The 22,148-nt window shown below is 39.5% G+C and overlaps 1 protein-coding gene across 1 annotated transcript; it reads left to right on the forward strand.

Annotated features, from left to right (window-relative positions):
• The first annotated feature begins 232 nt into the window (after positions 1-232).
• dnaaf9 (dynein axonemal assembly factor 9) lies at positions 233-21,866 on the forward strand. Its single transcript, XM_056760474.1, has 37 exons — positions 233-391; positions 4,432-4,511; positions 4,640-4,765; positions 5,255-5,379; positions 5,471-5,567; positions 5,651-5,757; positions 5,875-5,952; positions 6,050-6,151; positions 8,847-8,902; positions 8,994-9,129; positions 9,233-9,314; positions 9,400-9,436; positions 9,524-9,608; positions 9,784-9,860; positions 9,943-9,987; positions 10,123-10,168; positions 10,267-10,375; positions 10,461-10,531; positions 10,679-10,729; positions 10,825-10,915; positions 10,994-11,097; positions 12,683-12,829; positions 12,934-13,019; positions 13,159-13,260; positions 14,116-14,236; positions 14,331-14,419; positions 14,637-14,774; positions 14,906-15,031; positions 15,221-15,258; positions 15,458-15,593; positions 15,673-15,759; positions 15,845-15,951; positions 16,127-16,201; positions 17,355-17,530; positions 17,630-17,695; positions 17,779-17,872; positions 18,739-21,866. The coding sequence occupies exons 1-37, from the start codon at positions 339-341 to the stop codon at positions 18,843-18,845; spliced, it is 3,453 nt and encodes a 1,150-aa protein (XP_056616452.1). The 5' UTR covers positions 233-338; the 3' UTR covers positions 18,846-21,866.
• The last annotated feature ends 282 nt before the right edge of the window (positions 21,867-22,148 follow it).

Raw genomic sequence — 22,148 nt, forward strand, 5'->3', positions numbered from 1 at the left:
CTTCATTCGGCTCAGTCAGCGGAGGAAGAGGATGTAGCAATTATACTGTTTTTATTTTAAATTAACGTTTAAAAAACCCGTTTTCTGACAATGTGATGCATAATTCGAGTCACGAAATGTTGATTTCTTTATTCTGGGATAGTACGCTGTCTGTCCTTTAACACTATGCAACTCTGAAAATCACAACCCCCCTCCTTGAGGAGATGGTATGAGCGGTTCCTATGCGCTCCAGTCTGTTGTTCTCTCCTACAGTAACGTTAAGTCATTTGCTATGGAGACCAACAGCAACAGAAATAGTGACAAATCATTAAAAGCGTTCTAAATACCAAACTAATAACATGGCTGCTGTAAGGAAAAATGGAAAATCTCCCATAATGACCGCTGCCGTCAGGTAATTCTTATTTCTCGTCGTATTTCTTTGCCCGATGCTGTTTTATTTCTAGAAGAATGACGGCGGAGTTAGCCGACGGGCCAACCGTCCGTTCGTTCGTCATCCGCATACCGATATCGTATCAAATGATGAGAAAAAAACATCTTATTGTCAGCCGTTAAATAAAGATGTATTTATTTATCCGATAATTGTCGCGAAATACCAGACAAATGTGGCACGCCCCCGCTCACCAGTGGGACTATTATTTTCTCGGTTGATTCGTGTTGCCTTGAGATACTGCCCCCGTTTACAACATGGTGACACTTCAGCCAGTAAACACTGCAAACATCCGCTTATATTGGTGTTGAAATGTTTTAATAGAACACTTGAAATAATCGTATTTTGTACACATTTAATGTGTGTGACCGTTGATAATGATATTTGATTTTCAAATGTCGAGACCGTTGAGATTTGAAATTCAAATAAGAGTAACGTTAACTTAATACATCTCATGCAAAATGATGGGTTTGCGGTAACGTTATATAAATACCATCGCGTGTTTGTAAATGCATTTTATGGAACATAATCTTGATATTATTATAAGAGTAATATTTTTTTTTTCACGAGATTGAAGGTGAATGACCGGCATCTTTTAGAGCTGGGACCAGGGTTTTTCCTGCATGGAGGCGGCCTCCTCAGTCAAAATAATGTGGAGTGTCTTTACAAAAAGCACTGCTGTCATTTGTAACGGTAGTGGCGGCTTACGCCACAATGGAGGCGCTGTTTGATTACCAGCACATTGAGACGCTGAAGAGTTCGGTACAATAGCTGTATAAGCTGTGATTCACGACTGTCCATGTGATCTACGTTTTATTTCTTGAAAAGATTTTCAAAATTAAACTGCTGTACATCATTGTAATGTTTTTAGCAGTGAAGTTGGCTCGTTGAATCAGCGTTATTCTGTACACAGCGAGTTCGCCAGTATGAACGCAAATTGCGATCAGAACGACTCGCAAACAAATGACTCCTTTGAACCGATTCGTTTGAACAGAATGTAAGATATCGGTGAATCATTCAAAGCTCAGTGAACCACAACGTAGGGTGTGAATGAGCTTTGCTCATTTAGTTCTATTGGTTTATCATGGCCTAAAACGTTAGTTGAAAAGAATAAAAGGCTTATATTAAAGGGGTTATATGGCGCAAATACGGGTTTTCTGTGTCTTTGTTGTGTTATAAATTGCCCATGCATGCATAAGACAAGTAAAATTGCTAAAATTAAAGTGTCGGAACAAAATATGCATTCTATCTTAAAGCAAATGCTCACCCAGACGTGCCTGAAACGCCTCGTGTAACCACACCCCCACAAATCTATGTCAGTTCATGGTTTGAACATGATTTGACTAAGACCGACGCCCACTTGTTTATGCAAGTAAGGTGGGCGTACCTGGCTGTCAGTACCATTGCTTTGAAACCTGATGTTCCAAATATGGTAAGAGGCGTTACATTTTATGTCACACGCTTATAGTATAAGACCAATCACCATGCACTGGTTAACTGGCCAATCATAGCACACCTCGCTTTTGAGAGCGATGAGCTTTGTAAAAAATCTTCGCATTTGAGACAGGCGGGTCAAAGAGGAGATATAAACATGCACCGTATGTGAAAAATATAGCGTTTTTGAACCTTAAATCGTGTTGCATTTGATATTAAACAAACAATAATATTAGTTTTAGCCAAGCAATATGTCCCATTTAAACAAATGTAATGATGGATGATTTATATAACTTATTTGTTGTCGTTTTCATCAAGTTCTTTTTGGAACTTTAATATTAGTTAAGACAGTGGTTCTTAAATGGGGGGCCGTGGCTAGATGGATCCAGTGGGGCCACATTTCTTGTGGCATTTTATGAAATATAGACATTTTGTTCAATCAAACAGAACAAAAATACCACCAACCAAAATAATGGATGTTCCAGCATTGTGTAATTGAAGTCTTTGGTTTAATTAAAGTTCTAAGTTTAAGATCATAAGACTTTATTTGGGGCCAGAAAGCAATGCGACCCACACAAAGTGGGCCTTACAACTAAAAAGTTTGAGAACCCCTGTGTTAAGACCCTTAAAGGGACGATAGGCCTACAAGCGCGTTGCACCACCTACGCCTCATTTTGATCCAGTAAAAACCCTGTGGGACAGACCGCTCCATCTATCAGTTTCAAACGATCTCCAAATCCAGAGTTACAGTTGTGTTCAAAATTATTCAACCCCCAATGCTGTAAATGGTTTTAGGGAATTTAGTGTACATTTGTAATTGTATTCAGAATGAAATCCTACAAGGACTTCTTAAAGAACCATATGCAACTAAAATGACATCAATTAGTTTTGTAATACAGTAGTAAATGTTTCTTTTGTGAATTCTTCATTGACATAATTATTCAACCCCTTAAAGACTACCACTCTGAAGAACAGAGGTTCAATTAAGTATTTTCAATCAGGAATTGAAAACACCTGTGGATATCAGGGAGCAGCAATAAAGCCTAATAAGCATTTATTAGGCAGCTTTAAAATGACTGTGATACTCAGCTCCTTCTAGACATTTACTGGTGTGGTTACAAACATGGTGAGAAAGAGAATGGTCCAGGAAGACAAGAGAACAGGTGATTACTCTTCACAGGACGGGCAATGGCTATAAGAAGATTGTAAAGATGTTAAACATACCAAGAGACACCATAGGAAGCATCATATGCAAATTCAAGGCAAAGGGCACTGTTGAAACGCTACCTGGTCGTGGCAGAAAGAAGATGCTGACTTCGACTGCTGTGCGCTACCTGAAGCGTAGAGTGGAGAAAAGTCCCCTTGTGACTGCTGAGGAACACCTTGCCTACTGTGAAGCATGGCGGGGGGTCAATCATGCTTTGGGGCTGTTTTGCTTCTGCAGGTACTGGGAAGCTTCAGCGTGTGCAAGGTATCATGAATTCTCTTCAGTACCAGGAGATATTGGATGACAATGTGATGCAGTCCGTCACAAACCTGAGGCTTGGAAGACGTTGGACCTTTCAACAGGACAATGATCCCAAGCATACCTCCAAGTCCACTAGAGCATGGTTGCAGATTAAAGGCTGGAACATTTTGAAGTGGCCATCGCAGTCACCAGACTTAAATCCGATTGAGAACCTCTGGTGGGACTTAAAGAAAGCTGTTGCAGTGCGCAAGCCTAAGAATGTGACTGAACTGGAGGCTTTTGCCCATGATGAATGGGCGAAGATACCCGTAGATCGCTGCAAGACACATGTGTCAAGCTATGCTTCACGTTTAAAAGCTGTTATAACTGTAAAAGGATGTTGTACGAAGTACTAAGATTGAATGTCACTTGGGGGTTGAATAAAACCGATAATGATGTGAGCTCAGAAAAGACATTTGTGGTTATTTCATTATAAATGTTATATTTGTCTGACCTACATGTGCCTCTTTGATTTAGTTGTAAGCAGGATGACTGAATGATCATAATCAATGTCAAACCGACCAAAACAATCAATTTCAGTGGGGGTTGAATAATTTTGAACACAACTGTATATCCACCATTTATTTTATATTCCTCACCAAAATGCTGTGAACAAACAAAGACAGCTGAACTTCCATAACCTAAACGAAGCACATTGGCGTGCTCTTTCTCGCCCTCATACTGGTTGATGTTTGGGCATGCTTTTCCGAGAGAATTGTGTAATGAAGGACTAAGAACCCTTGTTACTTAGCCGAAATTCATTTTTCGCAAAACCTATAGGAAACTTGGGGGGCTGTATCAAGCACAGAAATACAACGTCACACGTCCAACTCATTTTTCCTCAAGTTGACCATGTTAAGCACGAGAAGCCAGCACGTTTAACAGTGTAAATAAGAATGAATAAAATGGCATTTTACCCCTCCTTTGTGAGAGACCTCACTTCACATGCGTATTTAAACCGTCAAATATTGATATCTGATGAAAACCCATTGTACACACTTAATTTTTCATGGTATGGTTGAACTTTGCATGGAATTGCTCTAATACAGTGCTGTGTTTGCAGCTGCTCCAGACTGCGGCAGGTCCAGGCTCTGCTGAAGGATGATGTAAATACAGCTCCAGATGGCATTCTGTGTTCGCTGGGTGAGTTCATTAATGAAGATCACCTGCGCTCGTTCACTCATATCGTCTTTACTCCAAAGAGACAGCTGGAGATGGCCTGCACCAATGAGCCAACTGTATAACAGGTTGTTTTCTGTTTGATCTTTCAGGTATTGACAGCCGCTATAATGTAGGATGCAGTGAGCTGGCCAACTATCTTTTCTGTGGCAGGTATAAACACAACCGTTTTGACATAGAGCAGATCCCAGAGGACTTCCCAGAGGAAGTGCTAGATGGTATGACCTTCCAGTTTCATTGTTATCAGTCAGCTTTGCAGGAAAAACAGATTTGTGACCCTGGATCAGTAAGTAGCACGGGAACAGTATTAGTAAAAGCCAAAAATATTGTATGGGTCAAAATTGTGCAAAACATCATCAGGATATTAAGTAAAGATCATGTACCGTGAAGACATTTTGTACATTTCCTACCCTAAACATATGAAAACGTTACTTTTGTGAGTGGATAGCCTGCTACAGTGCCTCTGATTAATAACTTCAAATGTAATTTTCTCAATATTTCGCACCCTCAGATTACAGAGTTTTAAACTATTGTTTATCCGCTAGATATTGTTCTATCCTATCCTAAAATGAATTATTCAGATTTCAGATTATGTAATAATCTCAATATCAAAAAATTGACCCATAAGACTGGTTTTGCTATCCAGGGTCACATTTTAGCCTGTTTCTTTCTTTCTATACTTTACATTTATGTTTTATTATTTCTAGATGTGATCATCCTTATTAAGACCGAGTGTGTACATCTGTACTGTAACCCTGTGAATTATGGCTACCTGCTTCCCTATGTTTCTCACTGGAGGAACCTGCACCTCCACTGTTTGACCGAGACAGAGGTATTGATCTGCCACACATGCGTCATCCATGTATCTCAAATATATCACATCACCCGATTTTTTATGTTTCGCTATTTTCTCTATTATTTAGTATGAGGATGAAGAGGCGGCGGAGGAATTTAAAATATCTAGTTTTGTCTCCATGGTTCAAGACTGCAGGTGTATTGGGATCCCCTACAGTTCCTGTGGTAAGTTTCTGATACATTACCATTTGGAGTGACAAAACATAATTTGCAATATGTTTGTTTATAGTGTATTTATATTATTTGTAGCCATGTTCAGAAGTTTGACATGTTCATGTTGGAGAAATGGCCAATTATTCAGGCATTTGCATTGGAAGGAATTGGGGCTGGAGTGTTTTTCACCATGAAATATAAGGTCTTCTGTTCATACTCTATGTATCTCTACTTCATTTTAGATTAAGTAGATTAATAGATTTCTATACACATTTATTAAAGGTATCACCATTAAAATAATTTTCTTTTTCTTTCAAAGCTAACAGATGTGAGTGAAAAACTCTCTCAAGTCTACAGTAGATTGGACCCAGTGTCTCTGGACAGCCTTTTTAATGAGGTAAAAGAAACTTTGAAGCATAGTCATAAATTTACCTTTCACTTGCTCCTGCACATATTGAGTCCGTATACTAGAGTGAATGTCGATTTTTCTACAGGATTTGCAGTTTTTTGAAAGACAATGGAGTTCTCTTTTCTCCAGTATGGACATAGAGAGTGCACTGTCCATGCAGGAGCTGTCAGAGGCACAAGTCGCTGAGGTACACTTAATATATAATAATTAAGTAAAGTCCTCGTGAACCAGAAGTTACGATTGTTTTTACTTCAATATTCTGACACATTTCAACGTAATTTTGAATGAGAAAAACAGTAGGTGTCGTTTTTTTACTAAATGTATTGGCTGTATTAAAACTAAGGGGAGGAGTTAACAGATGCTCAGCCCAAATTGTTTTAGCTACTTCATTTGAGATGGATAGTTACTACAGGGCAAGTGTATTTTCAGATTTTAAATGAAGATTATGAGGGCACAGAAATAAGGGAGAGATTAACCCACACTGATAAGGTATTTACAATAAACGCTGCAATATTTTATAAAAAAAAGGAAATTAAAATTTTCAATTTCACTGGGACTTTAATCTCTGCCTGTCATTTATGACCGATTAAATGACAAAATGAAACACTTTTTATGAAATAATTCCCTATTAATATAAGTCCTGTCCTACATATTTTTATGGTTAAATATTCTTTTACCCTAAATAGTTTTATTGTAGATTTAAAATTGGTTGCAAATGCATTTATATGATTGTTACGTCACCATTGAATGCACAGAGGAATGGTATAACATAACACATAAAGAGACTATAGAGACGCAATAGCGGTACCAAAAGTTTGTTTAATGAAACATAAGATTTTGACATAAACAGAGCATGGTGAGAAAATAACAAAAAACAACAACACTGACTACACATTTCTAAAGGAACTGATAAACTTGCCTACCTCCCGTCCAAAACAAAAGACAAGTCCACGGTGAGTCTTCCGGTTCCTCTAGCTGCTACCCTAAACTACCGCTAAAATAAACAATGTGAAACCCATCACCAAAGTCCCACCAGCTCTCAACACAACCCACGAAAGTATAGCGAGACGTACAAGTCTACCAGTTGGAGCTGATAGTGAGTATGAGCGAGCCCTCCTCTTCCGGACATCAAATAGGGTGTCTTTATAGTGATTGCCCAACCCCCCAATCAGCAATCAGCGGAACGCAGCACGGCCCCTAAGGGAATAGAAAGAACAGCAGCACTTCACGCTGCATGGCGTAACACCCTCACCCTTAAAAAAAAAAATTTGGGTCAAAATTAACTATATAATTAACAAATTAACACATTTTTTTAAGCCTCCACCACCTGTTAACCTGAATAAAATACATATATGTATATATATACTAGTGGTGGGCCGTTAACGGCGTTAACGCAGTGAGACTTTTATCGCGCGATAAAAAAAATGTCGCCGTTAATCTATTCTCAAAGTTGGGTTGGGAGCTGGGTCTATACTACGCAAGCTATGATATCTTTCACCTTGATATTTTAGCGCGGATGTATACCAGCTTAACTGCACTGTACGGGGCAAGAACGAGATTTTTCAACTCTCGTGATTCGCGTCATTCGCGGAAGCAGAAGCCGACTCATCATCTCATAACCAGGGCTTCATTCGCGTCCTTAGCGCCGCCTCATCATCTCATAAGCAGGGCTTCATTCGCGCGATTGGCGCAGCAAGTAGGTCTATTGGCTCTTTGCATTACATTTAAATCACTCGCGCTTGACACGCCATTCGCGTTTGGTCTGAACACAACATAACGTTACTGTGAAATTACCGCATCAAACGTGACGTGCTAACATGGATGCAGCTATGAAGGCGCCGGGTTTGCTTCAGGGAATATTAATTTTTAAGAAGCTTCCCAATAGAAACATTGCAAGACTAAGGTTGTTTGCACCTTGTGCAATGCGGAATTGGTTTAAAAAAACACTTTCTCTCAACAGGTAGTGGTCTAGCTTTAGTTGAAACCAGTAACTTTGTATTGAGATCTAATGTATTATGGCTCCTGTATGACATATCGCTTGTTGCTCCCTCACTCTTTGTAAGTCGCTTTGGATAAAAGCGTCTGCTAAATGACTAAATGTAAATGTACTGTAGGAGCTCTTCCAGTCTCAAGTACCACCTGAACGCAAATCATCCCTTAGCTATTGCGGAAGTAAACACAAGTTCATCTTATTGAACATAATTTAATTTTCATCACCAATTATCATAGTAGAACAGCTTTCTCAAGCAGTTTGTGATGCATTTTGGAAACAGTAGATGAGCCCCTGGTTTTATGCGCCACCTGGCTTGAGAAACCCGTTCTCAAATACTTACTTTTAGTCATTATTTGGGTAGCACACATATTCTGAATGCCTTCGGCAGAATTCAAATGAGCCATTTTAATCTAGATTAATCTAGATTAATTTTGGAATTAATCTAGATTAATCTAGATTAAAAAAATTAATCTATGCCCACCACTAATATATACACACACATGTACTAATGTGCAATCAGTACATTTTATATATATATAAATAAATTCTAAATTTAGAATAATATTTCCCTCAAGCACGAGACAATGCATCGGCAACTACATTGTCACGTCCTCGGATGTGTCTAATCTCAAAACTGTAACCTTGAAGAATCAAACTCCAGCGCATTAAGCGCTGGTTACAATTGCGCATGCGATCAAGAAAAACCAATGTGTTGTGATCTGTATAAACCACAACCGGGCAGGCAGCACCTCCGACATAAACTTCAAAATGCTGGACGGCGAGTACAAGAGCAAGGGCCTGAATGAATCTAAATGAATCTAGGTCCTTAATGTTATGTTGGAAATGAGTCATCTCTGGATGTATCAATCCCATTTTTGGTGTCTTTCAGCCTTTCAGGACATATTATTCACATGGTCTCATTTCCAGTAATATCACAGACAAGAGGTACTGTACTTCCTTTACTCGCAGTAGTTCTACTTTAATACCCGGCCTTTTTTGAAGCAAATGTGATTTTAAGATATGTATTTGATTTCAGTAAAAGCAGGCAGCCGTTTGTCTTGTTTGGGAGTCACTCAGCTAAGGAGGATCTGGAGAATTATTGTTTCACCTTCCCTTCTGAAGGTCACCAGGTCCGCAACACTGGGCCCAGTGGGAGTGTTGCCAAGCACATGGTTAGTAAGTGCCACACAGTGGCATGTTAACAAAAAAACTTTTTTTCATTATTTTATTTGAATATATCTACAACATTTTGAGATTTGTGTGTCTTTATTATAGCTACTACAGTGTGTGGCTCCTAAAGGGCCGCTGGCCTGTGCTCGAACCTATTTCTTTGGGAGCACCCATGTCCCTTACCTGGGTAAGTAAGACTCTAAAATGTCTTTAAATATTTTAGAAATCCTCTTGGCTTTGTTCTTAGTTTACTGGTTTCTCTAATCTGACAGGAAATGACAACACCCAGCAAAAGAGCAGTGGTCTCCAGTAAGTAGTCCTGTTGTGAATGGTTATGTGCTATGATGATGCTTTATTGATTGACTTGGTAATAAAGTTAGATTTTGTGTGTTACAGGCTGCTTTCACAAATCTATTCTGCTGCGGTTCAGTCTGTACTAGCAGGAATTAAGTGTTTTTCTATCAACTCCAGTGCTAGTAAGGTAATTTTAATTGTTATAGCAAACCTGTGACCAGCATTAATGTAGTATTTACATTGAAAATGGAAAAAGTAGGGGAAAAGATAAATGGTATTGCAAATAGTATACAGTACATCATCTGTTCATGGAACTGTTATCTGTTGGAAAACAATGCTCACACTGTTTATTTTTTTTCAAGGCAAAGGATGTAGCAGAGCAAACATTTCAACTGGCCTTAGACAAATATGGGTTGATCCAGAACAGGGGAGCTCTTAGGTATGCAATACCTTAATCTTCGTGATTGTTAAGTTCAACATTTTAGTTTGTTTTGTAAATTAAAACATGGTCTGTTTTGCAGGTCCAAAGCTGTGTTTAGCATACAGGCTGTCAACAATGACGGAACGTGAGTTGCTTTTATATACAAACGCACACAGTTATTTTTTACACAGATTAGGGTTTTATACATTGCTACTTTCTCCTTCAATTCATTCATGTTTTTATAGTGCAGAAATTATATAAATGATTTTCTTTCAAACAGAATTATTCCTCTCGGTGACGAGGACAGTCGGTTTCTGGTGAAGACTGTGAGTAGAAGTTGTTTCAACCCTTTTTTGTAGTTTTTATTATATCATGTATGATATCATATATTGATTGAAACATGTATTAAATGTATCCTCCACAGGCGTCTATGGTGGTGAATGATATCCCAGATCTCAAGAGTGGATTAAACCTGGGATCAATAGTTTTCTCAGAGTCCTTTCTAGAGTCCAGCATTTGCATTCAGCAGAGAGGCAAGAATTTAATACTTGATAGTGTTCTGCTGTTGATGCTGAAAAACAGTGAATGTGACATTAAAGGGCATCTCTTATCCTGCAGATGGCGCTCTTTCCTCAGACAATGGTTTTACTGTCCTCACCAAATCAGTTCCTCGTCATGTCTGCTGGCTGGTATATCAAACCCATTTTCTCTCACATGCTTACATTTATTTATGTTTATACATTTCTTGTCAGCAACATGTAAAATTAGACTGAAATGGAATTTAACATTTTTGAAAACAATTTTGATTTGAGTTTTCTGATTGTTTTGTATTATAGGTAGATGAAGCTGACGTGCGATTGTCTGAACAGGCTCAACATTTGCTGAAGGTTAATTTGTTGTACCCTGTAATTTTATTTGAAACTATGAAAGCGTCCTTCTTTGTGTTGTCTATAGTGTTATTACTGTGTGTGTGTGCAAACAGAAGGAGGATGGTACATGTTTGGGCGTTCCTCTAACAGTGAAAGACTCTGCGTACATGTTCTCTAACAGCCTTCTGTCTACACCTGAGGAAGGTCAGATTTCAGCTCAACAGGAAGGTCATGATCATGTAGTCATTGTGTGCAGGTATTGATGTCTTTATTGTCGTGTAGGGAAGCTGGTGTTTTTCTCAGAGGGTATCCTGTTTGTCCATCCCCATCACGGCTCCGTCACACTCTCTATGAGTCATATCAACACCATTAAACTCTTTGATGGGGTGAGCAATGCTCTCAATAGAGTTGGAATCCAGACTTTGTTTTTGTTTGAAGGGTTTAGAATATATATATTTTTATGATGTTTGGTTTAGCATTAAAACTAGTGGTGGGCATAGATTAATTTTTTTAATCTAGATTAATTCCAAAATTAATCTAGATTAATCTAGATTAAAATGGCTCATTTGAATTCTGCCGAAGGCATTCAGAATATGTGTGCTACCCAAATAATGACAAAAAGTAAGTCTTTGAGAACGGGTTTCTCAAGCCAGGTGGCGCATTAGACCAGGGGCTCATCTCCTGTTTCCAAAATGCATCATAAACTGCTTGAGAAAGCTGTTCTACTATGATAATTGGTGATGAAAATTAAATTATGTTCAATAAGATGAACTTGTGTTTACTTCCGCATTAGCTAAGGGATGATTTGCGTTTAGGTGGTACTTGAGACTGGAAGAGCTCCTACAGTACATTTACATTTAGTCATTTAGCAGACGCTTTTATCCAAAGCGACTTACAAAGAGTGAGGGAGCAACAAGCGACCTGTCATACAGGAGCCATAATACATTAGGTGCCAATACAAAGTTACTGGTTTCAACTAAAGCTAGACCACTACCTGTTGAGAGAAAGTGTTTTTTTAAACCAATTCCGCATTGCACAAGGTGCAAACAACCTTACTCTTGTCAATGTTTCTATTGGGAAGCTTCTTAAAAATTTATATTCCCTGAAGCAAACCCGGCGGCTTCATAGCTGCATCCATGTTAGCACGTCACGTTTGATGCGGTAATTTCACAGTAACGTTATGTTGTGTTCAGACCAAACGCGAATGGCGCGTCAAGCGCGAGTGATTTATGTGTTAATGCAAAGAGCCAATAGACCTACTTGCTGCGCGAATCGCGCGAATGAAGCCCTGGTTATGAGATGATGAGGCGGCTTCTGCTTCCGCGAATGACGCGAATCACGCGAGTTGAAAAATCTCGTTCTCGCCCCGTACAGTGCAGTTAAGCTGGTATACATCCGCGCTAAAATATCAAGGTGAAAGTCATCATAGCTTGCGTAGTATAGACCCAGCTCCCAACCCAACTTTGAGAATAGATTAACGGCGACATTTTTTTTATCGCGCGATAAGAGTCTCACTGCCGTTAACGGCCCACCACTGATTAAAACTCAATGTTTCATGCACCACTACCACAATCTATACCTCCATGGTTCTGGGTTTGCTGTTTATATTTTATGCCAATAAGAAGGTGTACTTCATATTGTGAAAAACTCTATTGATCAGTCAGCAGTCACCTTTTTTTATAGATTACTCATTCAGTAAATTAGTCGGAAACTAAATTAACATCTGAGCAATGTTTTCTCAAAAGTATTAAGATACTTGAATAGAATCTTTAGTGGAACCAGTATTGTGATCTCTATCCCCAGCCCACAACCACAAAACAATATGCAAGCAATATCCAATTAATATATTTACACAAAAAATAGACATAAATATAATTTATAAAGGCTATTAATGATTATAGTTAATAACGTCTTACTGTATGTCATGTTTATGAAACAAATACATGCTAAATGAATATAATGTTTTCACAGAGCTCATTGTCGGATATCTCAATGCTGTTTGTAGAGTATCAGACATCTCTGCTTCCACACCTTCCATTCCCTTTACACTGTGCTGAACACTCTCTGGCTATCGCTCTGCTGCCCAGAACCAAGAGCTACAAAAGCTTCTATTCTCAGGTGCCTAAAACACAAACACAGAGGTGGATCTTCTAGCTATTTGTCACCCTGAAGCGTTGGTGAATTCATTTTTGGTTGTAAATTCATTGTGATATGATTCGCAGGTGCTGCCAGCTTGGCGTAAGTCAGATTCTGGGCTGAGAGTTCAACATGTCCTCCATGATCAGCTGAGCCCTGAGCACAAGAGCATGTGAGTTAACACTTCATTCCGCATCAGATCAGACAACATCCTGATTTGTTGTGGTCCTATTCTGTGCATGAGCCCGGAGGTATAGCCTAAACGTCATTATGGAATGCACAGTGATATCTGATGATGAGATTCCTTTCAGGTACGTCAGACTGTTGAAGCTTCGGGAAACACATCCTACTCCAGCAAGTACCTATAGAGCTCATTTGAAGACTGCTTATCCACAGCTACCAGAGCAGGACAGGTAACAGACATGTAAACACACATACACATGTCAGTTGGAGTTTTGTGACCTAACCAGCCCTGGACATGACAGGTGACATGCAGCAAGACATTCTGTCAATTTCTTGATTGCTATCGTTGGCTGTACCCAGCGGAAAAGGGGACAAAAATCCTGTTTCATTTACAGGGAGATCTAAAACCAGTAACTGGATTTTTTTCCCCATTGTATTTTATGCTATAGGTGAGGAGTTCAATTAAAAATAAACAAGAATTTGTTATTATTTGGTATAGACTCCTTTTGCTTTAATGACAGCATGCACTTGAACTGGCAGGAAGTCCATAAACCAAAACCTGATGATTCATGGTATCTCAGCATGATTCGATAATGTTCCAGAGAGATTCTGGTGAAATCTGACCATTTGTTCCAAATTAATATAGTCAATGTCACGAATGTGCTTACTAGAAAAAATAGAAAGTGCTGAATCTTAAATATTTTTACACCATGTCTACACCAGACGCGGCGCAATGCGATGCAACAAGAGACAATGAAGAGCATTGGAATCCATTGTAGTTTAAAATGTTGTCCACACAAAATTTGTCCACATACCTTGTCGATTTTCCAAATCCAATAGTTTATTTTCAAACTGCATTTTGAATTTCACATAGTCTGGTTGGTCTCAGCCCATTTTCAGAACTGTAGCAGTCATTAAATAGATACTGGTTGTTTGTTGAAACTCAAGAAATGAAAATCTTAACAATGGAAACTTGAACTTTATTCTTAGGACACAATGTTATGTTAAGACATGTTGTGTGATAAACAGTTACAGTATGATGCCAGGTTCTTTTATTTCCGATTTCTTTAAATTCTTATTTTCAGATTCCTTCAACATTTTGCCATCAGCAGTAGTTTGGGTGAAGAGTCTGTCTGTAGTGAGCACCTGTCCACCGTATTTTCAGATGAAGCCCCTGAAAATACCGCACCCGAGCCTAAGAAAAAGGTGAAAACAATATCGCACTACAATATCTAGCCTGCAGGTTGCTGGAGGCAAACTTTCTATATGAATAATCATGAACGTGTGTGTGTGTGTGTAGGTGGTCCTTACCATCATCACTGGTTTACCGGGCAGTCATAAGGAGAATCTATGTGATTTCTTGGTGGAAGTGAATCGGAATACTAGCAGGTGAGAGTGCAATGAAGACTTAATGACTTTCCACATCTCTACTGTTGTGTTCCTTTAGGAATAATACAATATATATATTTGTAGCTTGTTTAAGTCAGATTAAAGACTTGCGTCCATGTTTTCAAGTTATATGGTACCAAGTTGGAAATTCTGTCTTTGAGTTGAATGAAACAGTTGCACTTATGCGAACACACACTGAGTACACTTTGATTGGCAGGTGGGAGGTGTTTTGTCCTACAAAGGAGGGCTCAGATGAGTTCATGGCACTACATCTTCAGCAGTTCCTCAGCAGCATTTTAGCCAAACAGAGAGAGACGGAACAGATCTCCTCCAGAGTTCTGCTGCTTGTACCCGGGTAAAACAGACTTGTTTCAGCGTGGCTGTTTGTCATAACCTAATGCCTATCGATCAAATTATAAATTCTTCTGAACTCATGTCTTAGAAATGTGCTCATTGTTTACTGTCACATGCAATACACGGATGTAGGTACACGGATGTGCTGGATGTTATCCAGGCTGTAACTGCTCATCCAGAACCCCAAGTTCAAAGCATTATGTCAGTGGGGGCCGTCTCAGCCTGCATCAACCCTCTCACATCCTTTATCAAACACAGGCAAGAGTTTTTCCAAATGACATTCATCAAACCTACTTTCCTGTAGGAGCACTTCAGATCATAAGTGCTGTAATTAGGAATTATATGTAATTATATAATTATAATGTAACCACATAGTCACTAAAGGGCTTGTTAACACACTGTAATTTTCCTGTGTGATGAAGTCATATCTGAAATTGCCTTTCACAGGCTTTTCTTCCCGAAACTCTTGGAGCAGTGCAGTCAGGGTGAGTTTCTGCTAGCATGTTGTTTGTGTTTGCTGAACATTAGATGGTGGTGTAGTGGTTAAATGTCCAAAGGCATTCACATGGTGACCCAACTCAGTACCAAAATATTTACTGTACAAAGTAAACAGAAATGTTATAAAAGTTATTATCAAATATGGATCTTTATTGATAGCAACAATTTAAATGATCCCTCTTTCAGGCATCGTCAGCAGTGTCGTGTTCACGGGTTTGACTGCCGAGCAGAAGCACCCGCTTCTGAAACACATGCAGCAGATAATCCGTGCAGCCAATCCATGCACTGCATTCATTTTAGCAGAAAAAGGAGCCGTCAGAAGGTCAGCATTTTAATAATTACTTGCACAAACTCTCACATACTCACCTCTCTGTAATGTTAATCATATCTTTGTATTATAGGACTGAAGATATGAGTCTTATCCTGAATAACAGCGGTTTCTCACAGTCTCATATGATCAGAGCACGGTACCTGCTATATCCCGGCTGGTAATTGTCTCTCTCTCACTTCTACGCTGTTATTGTGTCTTTGTGCACACGGGTGTATTTCACACTGTACTGTGAAATGTTTCAGGTGGGAGGGCAGGTTTGTGTCTGGAAGTGGCTCTTTATCTTTGTCTCAGCACTCCATCGAGTTCAGTCGTCCAGTGGAGAGAGCATTATTTCTGCAGCAATGTAAAGGTAAACGTGTGCGTAAATCATTATTAAATACATATTCGAGAGTAAGTGTAAGTGGATCTTTAATTAGACAGAGCGCTGACAGTGTGTAGAAGGATTCTGTACAGCCATGTGCTAAAAATGGAATTAGCAGAGTAATCAAACCATAACTGACCCTTGTTGTTGTGTATTTTCTCAGCTCTGAAATCCTCCCTGAAAGCCAGTCCTTTCACGGGAAACATCTATCACATCAGTGGGAAAGTGCTGTTCTCTGGTAGGGTGATCCGTCTCCATAATCTCTGCTTTATCTTTTTTTCAATATTTAATACTTAAGTTTTTAAAGCGAAATAAGGTGACAGTCAAGAATCTTTAATGATTATGAATAGATTGTCTATGATGTGTACTGTTTGATTCCAGGATATCTCTTGCTCTGGTTTTGTCTGTGTAGTTAATGTTTGATTTTCCAATGAGAAGTAGTAGGCAGGGGGCCTGTGGGGTAACGCCACACGGTAGGACTCTCACCTCTGTACCCTCAGTGATGTGGCCTGCATCCGTTCCTCTCACTCATTTTTTCTCAGTCGTTTGCTCCTGTGGTCACATTTTTTGGAGGGTATTTCTCGTTGTCTTTCTTTTAAATCTGTAGTGTAGTTGCATGGAGAGAGTGGACAGACTGACAGAATGGAGAACTCTGAGTGATTTAATAGTGCCCGAGTTACAGCACACTGGGTGGTGTAGTTCATTCGGGACCCTTACGGTCCAAACGCCATCTGTGATGCCTAGTTATCACCATGACCCATCTGTGTTTTTTGTTATCAAGGTCTTTTGGTGCCTATGTTTGACTTGGTGTGTGTGATGTGGGCACGAGTACTTCGCAATTTACACACAGTAAATTCACAAACTTTTCATTAAAGTGTTCATTTTGGCACACCAATTCACCAGATAACAGTGCACCAGCACTTTCTTTCAAACAGCCTGAAGAAACACAGCTGAAGGGAACAGAACACGGGTGTCACAAGATTTGACAAGTTGTCTCCAAAGCACAATATTTTAGTATGCCAAGCGAATTGCTGAAAAAATGCGATCCATTGCAACACTCAAAGGCTATTGAGTACTTAAGTATCCAGAATAACTGAAATGCCCATCCCTATTGTGTTGTTTGATTTAAATTCTGTATTTCTGTAACCTTTTCGTAACATTAAGTGCATTGTGTTATTTTAAGATGGAACCCTTGCTTGTGTGTGTACAGTGCTAACAACTCGTAATCCACACCGCAGAGGAGTGATTGATTGGCATGGATGGCTGTTGGCACGCTGTGCTAGACATAGCATCCTGTCTGATGACATGTTTGATACATTAGCGGGCAGCATGTTGGAATCAGTGAAGTGTATGTGTGGATCTGACTGCATACGGTGTCTGTTTCACTTTAGACAATAACAGACCGATGGTGGTCAACTTTAACTCTGTAAGTGGAGATCTGAGCATTGCTCCTGATCAGGGAACTCACCATAACCCACGGACAACATACAACTCTAACCTGATTTTTCATGGAGTGGGGCTCAACCAGGAGGGACTGAAGGACTGGCTCCGCCATTGTGCTAAACAGGTAAATGCAACACAGGCCTACATTTTGCATGGTAAACTCATTACATATTGGTATATGAAATAATCAATGAGCCTAAACCATGCTTTTAATTATTGACAGAAAATGCAGAAGAAGATTGAGAAGAACAAACGGACTCTCACCCCGCAGGAATTCAAATACATTCATGTTAGTACAGTAAATAAACACATGCTAATGCAGTCTAAATTTAGTTTAACAGTTTAAATACTTTTCATCTGATGTGTTTATAGGTGAAAAGGCACCTGGATCCTCTTCCTCCCGGTTACTTCTACAATGGTTATCACTTTGTCAGTTTCTTTGGGGAAAAGCAGAATTTCCATCCTCGTATCTTTTCAAATTTGCCAATGGTAACACAATGTTACCGTGAGATTGGTTGACGTATAGTGAGTGCGTAGTCTCTACACCAATAGTGGCATTAAAGAGAATGTGCTGCGCATAGCAAAGCTGGGTCAACCAATAGCATGAGATGGTGAGCAGATTTTTTGCATTTAAATGGAGTATATGCACACAATGGGGGATGACGTACTTCCTCTAAGATCTCAGCCAGCTAAACTACTTTTGCTCTCTTAAGTGCCGAGGTCAATTTTTTAAGAAAACTAAAAACTTTCAGATTTTACAGAACCAACAGCACGGCTTGAGAACTGTTGAGTGCCTATGTGATCAAGCATGGAGAAATTTCCAAAGTTACTTAGCTTTTTCCATATTTGTGAATGTAGACTGAAGCACTATTCCATTTTGGTTATCGGTGTATGACGTAGTGTTTGGTGAGATTTACTCACGTTGTTGATCATAATCCTATGTGCATCTTGAAGCGAGTAAAAAACAACACTGTTCCTTATGGACACTACGTTCGCCGAATGTATCAGAGCGTGTGCATATACCCCATTCGCAAATAAACTACACAATTCACCTTTAATGTTTGTATGTTAAGGGTTTAAAATGCATTTCAGTGAAATTTGAAGCAAAACTGTTGGATTCAGAAATTCATTACAGATGAATAGTAGTTTCTCACCATCATGAAGAAGTGCTACAGTAGCAAGGGAAGTTAGATTGTACCATTAGTATGTCAAGGAAAGATAGTCATAGTGAATTACAGCTACATTACGGCACTCATATCAAATACACATTTCTTGTGTGTGTGATTCAGTTGTTGTCTACCATCTGTGTTGTTTTCTTAAATGTGTGTACAGTGATGGACCAGTTCATAGAGGAGTATGTGCAGGAGGCCAATAAGGAGATTGACCGCTTCAACAAGGAGGTGGATATTCTGCCACATGCGGATCTCTTTGACCCCTAATCCCCTCATCTGAAAAAATTCACTTCAAGGGCTGGGGAGGGGAGGTCACTGTACAATCACTAAAGTCCACTATCCAATTACCTGCTCAAAACCGTCCATTTCACATATCAGAATGAGGGATTTACCATTGAGGGATGGGAGGGATTTAGCTCACAGACGGGGAAAAAAATCACGGTATAATGAGAGATCCTTTGTCCAACATACAATGACTGTAAATAGTAGCAGTGCCCTTGAAGAAATGTGAAACGTGAAGAAAAGTGAAACCGTAATGCTGAGATCTGTGTAAAGCCACAAAACACAATCGAGCACAGATGGGTCGAATTTACATTGGTTGTCCGGCTGTAATTTCAGTGCCTACTAGACATATGAGCTGAATTGTAATGAAGTTTGTCAGCGTGGCCGAACGTGATCAAACAGGGGAAGGCTCATTTCCATCCGCGCGCATCTGGAAAGCGCACCTGCCCTCAGTCAGCATCTGTCAATCTATCGACCTCCGATGTGAAGATCAGGGCAGAGGATCTCTCATTTGCTACAGCTCTCATTTGACCCATTCTGTAATGATCAACTAACTATGACTCGGGATGGGGGGGTTAGGTTTGCGGTATGGAGCTTGTATTGTATTCAATGTTGGATTGATGTGTAGCACAAGGATTGGTGTGGTGTTCCGCTTGTGCTTGCCGAGTATTGGTATTGGCTGAAGCCTTAGCGTGTTTATCTCACCCCATACATGCTGATCTATACTGGTCTGGTGACGTTCAGTATTATGGTCATATTTATGCTCTGTTTTAGGGTGTATGTCTCTATGCATGTTTACTCTTAATAAATCACACACAGAAGGGGGGCAGCAGTGTCTTTATACATGCATACAAACACATTAGAACTTTTGTCTTGAAGACAAGCCTTATAAGACTCAACCAACGCAACTAAAGTCAGACACTGCTGGTCTTCTCTGTGCTGCAATATACAAGTGAATTACTATACTAGTTAAACACTAAATGGGATAGCAGCTCACCAAGCCATATTCACTCGAAGAGTTTGTCAGCTACTTTAGAGCAACGTAGTGTTACTGTTGCCAGGGGCAATTTTTTTCCTTTGTTGCTATGGAGATTTACAAAAATGGTAAAAAGCCGCCTTTTGTCTTCTGAGATGTACGTCTCTTGGTACCTTGTCAGTATGCAAGAGCGGTTGTACTCAAGGCTGCCCTGTTATAGACGAACTCTGAAAGGACGTTGCCGAGGGTGTAGATCCACTTTAAACCCACAAGGAAAGGAAAACATGCTACGTGCTAATAAGCGACAGAGCTTTAGAGGAAGCGGTTAGTTTACAAGCGATCTGATACACAATCCCGATGTGACCACACACGCTCTGATTCGGATAAAGCGGTGTTGCTATCCGAGTGGAAATCTACACGGCAGCTGTCCTTAAAGGGCACGGGGCTACATAACACTTATATAATGTGTAGTTCAAAGTAGCAGCCATTTTTAGCACATACTATCTGCATGTGTTAAGATGTCTTATCAAAGTTGTATTTATACTAACTGAAATGCCTTTCACCAAACTGGAGCGACAAAGAGAGAAATCCTTCGATCTATTTTTCATATTGGAAAAAGAACGATTTATGTCGAGAGAAAAACTGAATTCTATTTTTCTAATACTGTGGAATCAATTCAATTGGAGCCGGATGATAGTATTCCTTGGGCGAAGCAGATGCTCTCCCTGTGAGAGGGATTTTGGCTGCTGCTGCAGAGCCTTGGCTCCGAGCGGGGGCATCCCCTGGCACAGCCAAGCGCCAGTGTTGGTGAAAGGATATGATTTTTTTCGTCTATGTGAGTTTAATGGGACAGCGGGGTCTTCTGAGTAACAGAACAGCACTGGAGGGCCACAGCAAAACTCAAGAATGAGACAGACAGTTTGGCGTTCTTTGACGTTGGTAATTTGGAATGCCGTAATCTGGTTTTTTCTTCTCTTTACAAAAGAGTCTAGTGAGGCCCTCCAGAGCCAGTTGCTGGTATTACATGCTTTGATCCCCTTTGGCCTGCACAACTGTACCTGAGGAGCTGAAGTTAGAGGAACAAAACAGAGTTTGGTGAAGAATTTGACAATTCTATGTCAAGAATCTTAAATTAACTGCAATACTGTTGAACTAGGAGGGATGGTTTTATGTCTCCTTGCTTTTGGTTTTTTGAACAAAAACCTGGGTTTCTAAAAGGTCAAATTTTTTAAGAGTTGCACTTTTTCTGAGACTGAAATCAGAATTCTGAGTCTCTACCTTGCATTAGATTATTATAAGATATTCAGACTATCTGTGGTGAAGGCTCGTTCCTCACCAAAGCATTTTACCTTGTCCGGCCCCCAAAGCCAGCTGATTTTAATCAATGTTTATACAGCACGTCTTGTGTTCTCAGGTATTGTTGGCAACACCAGCATAAAAATGTTAATTTCAAGCATCCATCACAACTGGCCTAGATTTTGTTGTTGATGATGTGCCGTGCTATAGGGGAAAACGGTAAAATTAGAACAAACTAAAGGGCTAAATGAGTTTATTTCTGCCGTGATGCTGAGGAAAAGCCTAAGAATTCCTTGTAAAGCCTGAAACAATGAAATAGAAAAAAATGCTGTTATTAGCTAAAAAATTATTGCACAAAGTGAAAAATGTATAATTGTGTGTTGGTGGTATAAGGAAACATTGAATCTTTTTGAATCAGAGGGAAAAATCAGAATTCACGTAATTGATTCCCCAGTCCTTACCTCGATGTCAGAATATCCAATTCTCAGAATTCATGATATCTAAGATATCTTTATAACTGAAAAAGTTTTCTGATTATTCTACTTGAAAAGTGCCAAAAGTTCTTAAATTACTTTTAGTTCTTTTTTTTTTTTTAAAGGGGATAAACAAGAAACTGAGTGTTGCTTGCACAAAACTACTGTAACTCCTGTTTTCTCCTGTGACTGATGCTTTTTCTAATCTACATTCTATGTTGTATTTATGACTAAATAACACATTAAAATATTTATAAGCTATTTCCGTTGTTTTTTTATTCCTTATTATTCATTCTTCTTAAAGAAGCAATTTGGAGATTTTAGCGGCATCTGGCGGTGAGGTTGCAAATTGCAACCAACGGTACACTCCACCGCTCACCCCTCCATTTTGAAAGCACTATTGTGGCTGACATAGAACTAAGATGTCGTCAGGTTTTCACTTTTTTGCCGTAGGAGATAACATTTACGAAACGCGCTCTGTAGAGCCGTTTGTCTGTTTAGAAACAACATGACGAATTCCATGCAATCAGACCCACGGTGTAT

The sequence above is a fragment of the Triplophysa dalaica genome, chromosome 11 (assembly GCF_015846415.1).
Source record: "Triplophysa dalaica isolate WHDGS20190420 chromosome 11, ASM1584641v1, whole genome shotgun sequence".
In the NCBI taxonomy this organism is placed as follows: Eukaryota; Metazoa; Chordata; class Actinopteri; order Cypriniformes; family Nemacheilidae; genus Triplophysa; species Triplophysa dalaica.

Coding starts and splice junctions, on each gene's coding strand:
- dnaaf9 (XM_056760474.1), top strand. CDS start 339: ATGGCTGCTGTAAGGAAAAATGGAAAATCTCCCATAATGACCGCTGCC. Junction 9,437..9,523: donor CAAAAGAGCAGTGGTCTCCA/GTAAGTAGTCCT, acceptor TGTGTGTTACAG/GCTGCTTTCACAAATCTATT. Junction 15,259..15,457: donor CTTGGAGCAGTGCAGTCAGG/GTGAGTTTCTGC, acceptor TCCCTCTTTCAG/GCATCGTCAGCAGTGTCGTG.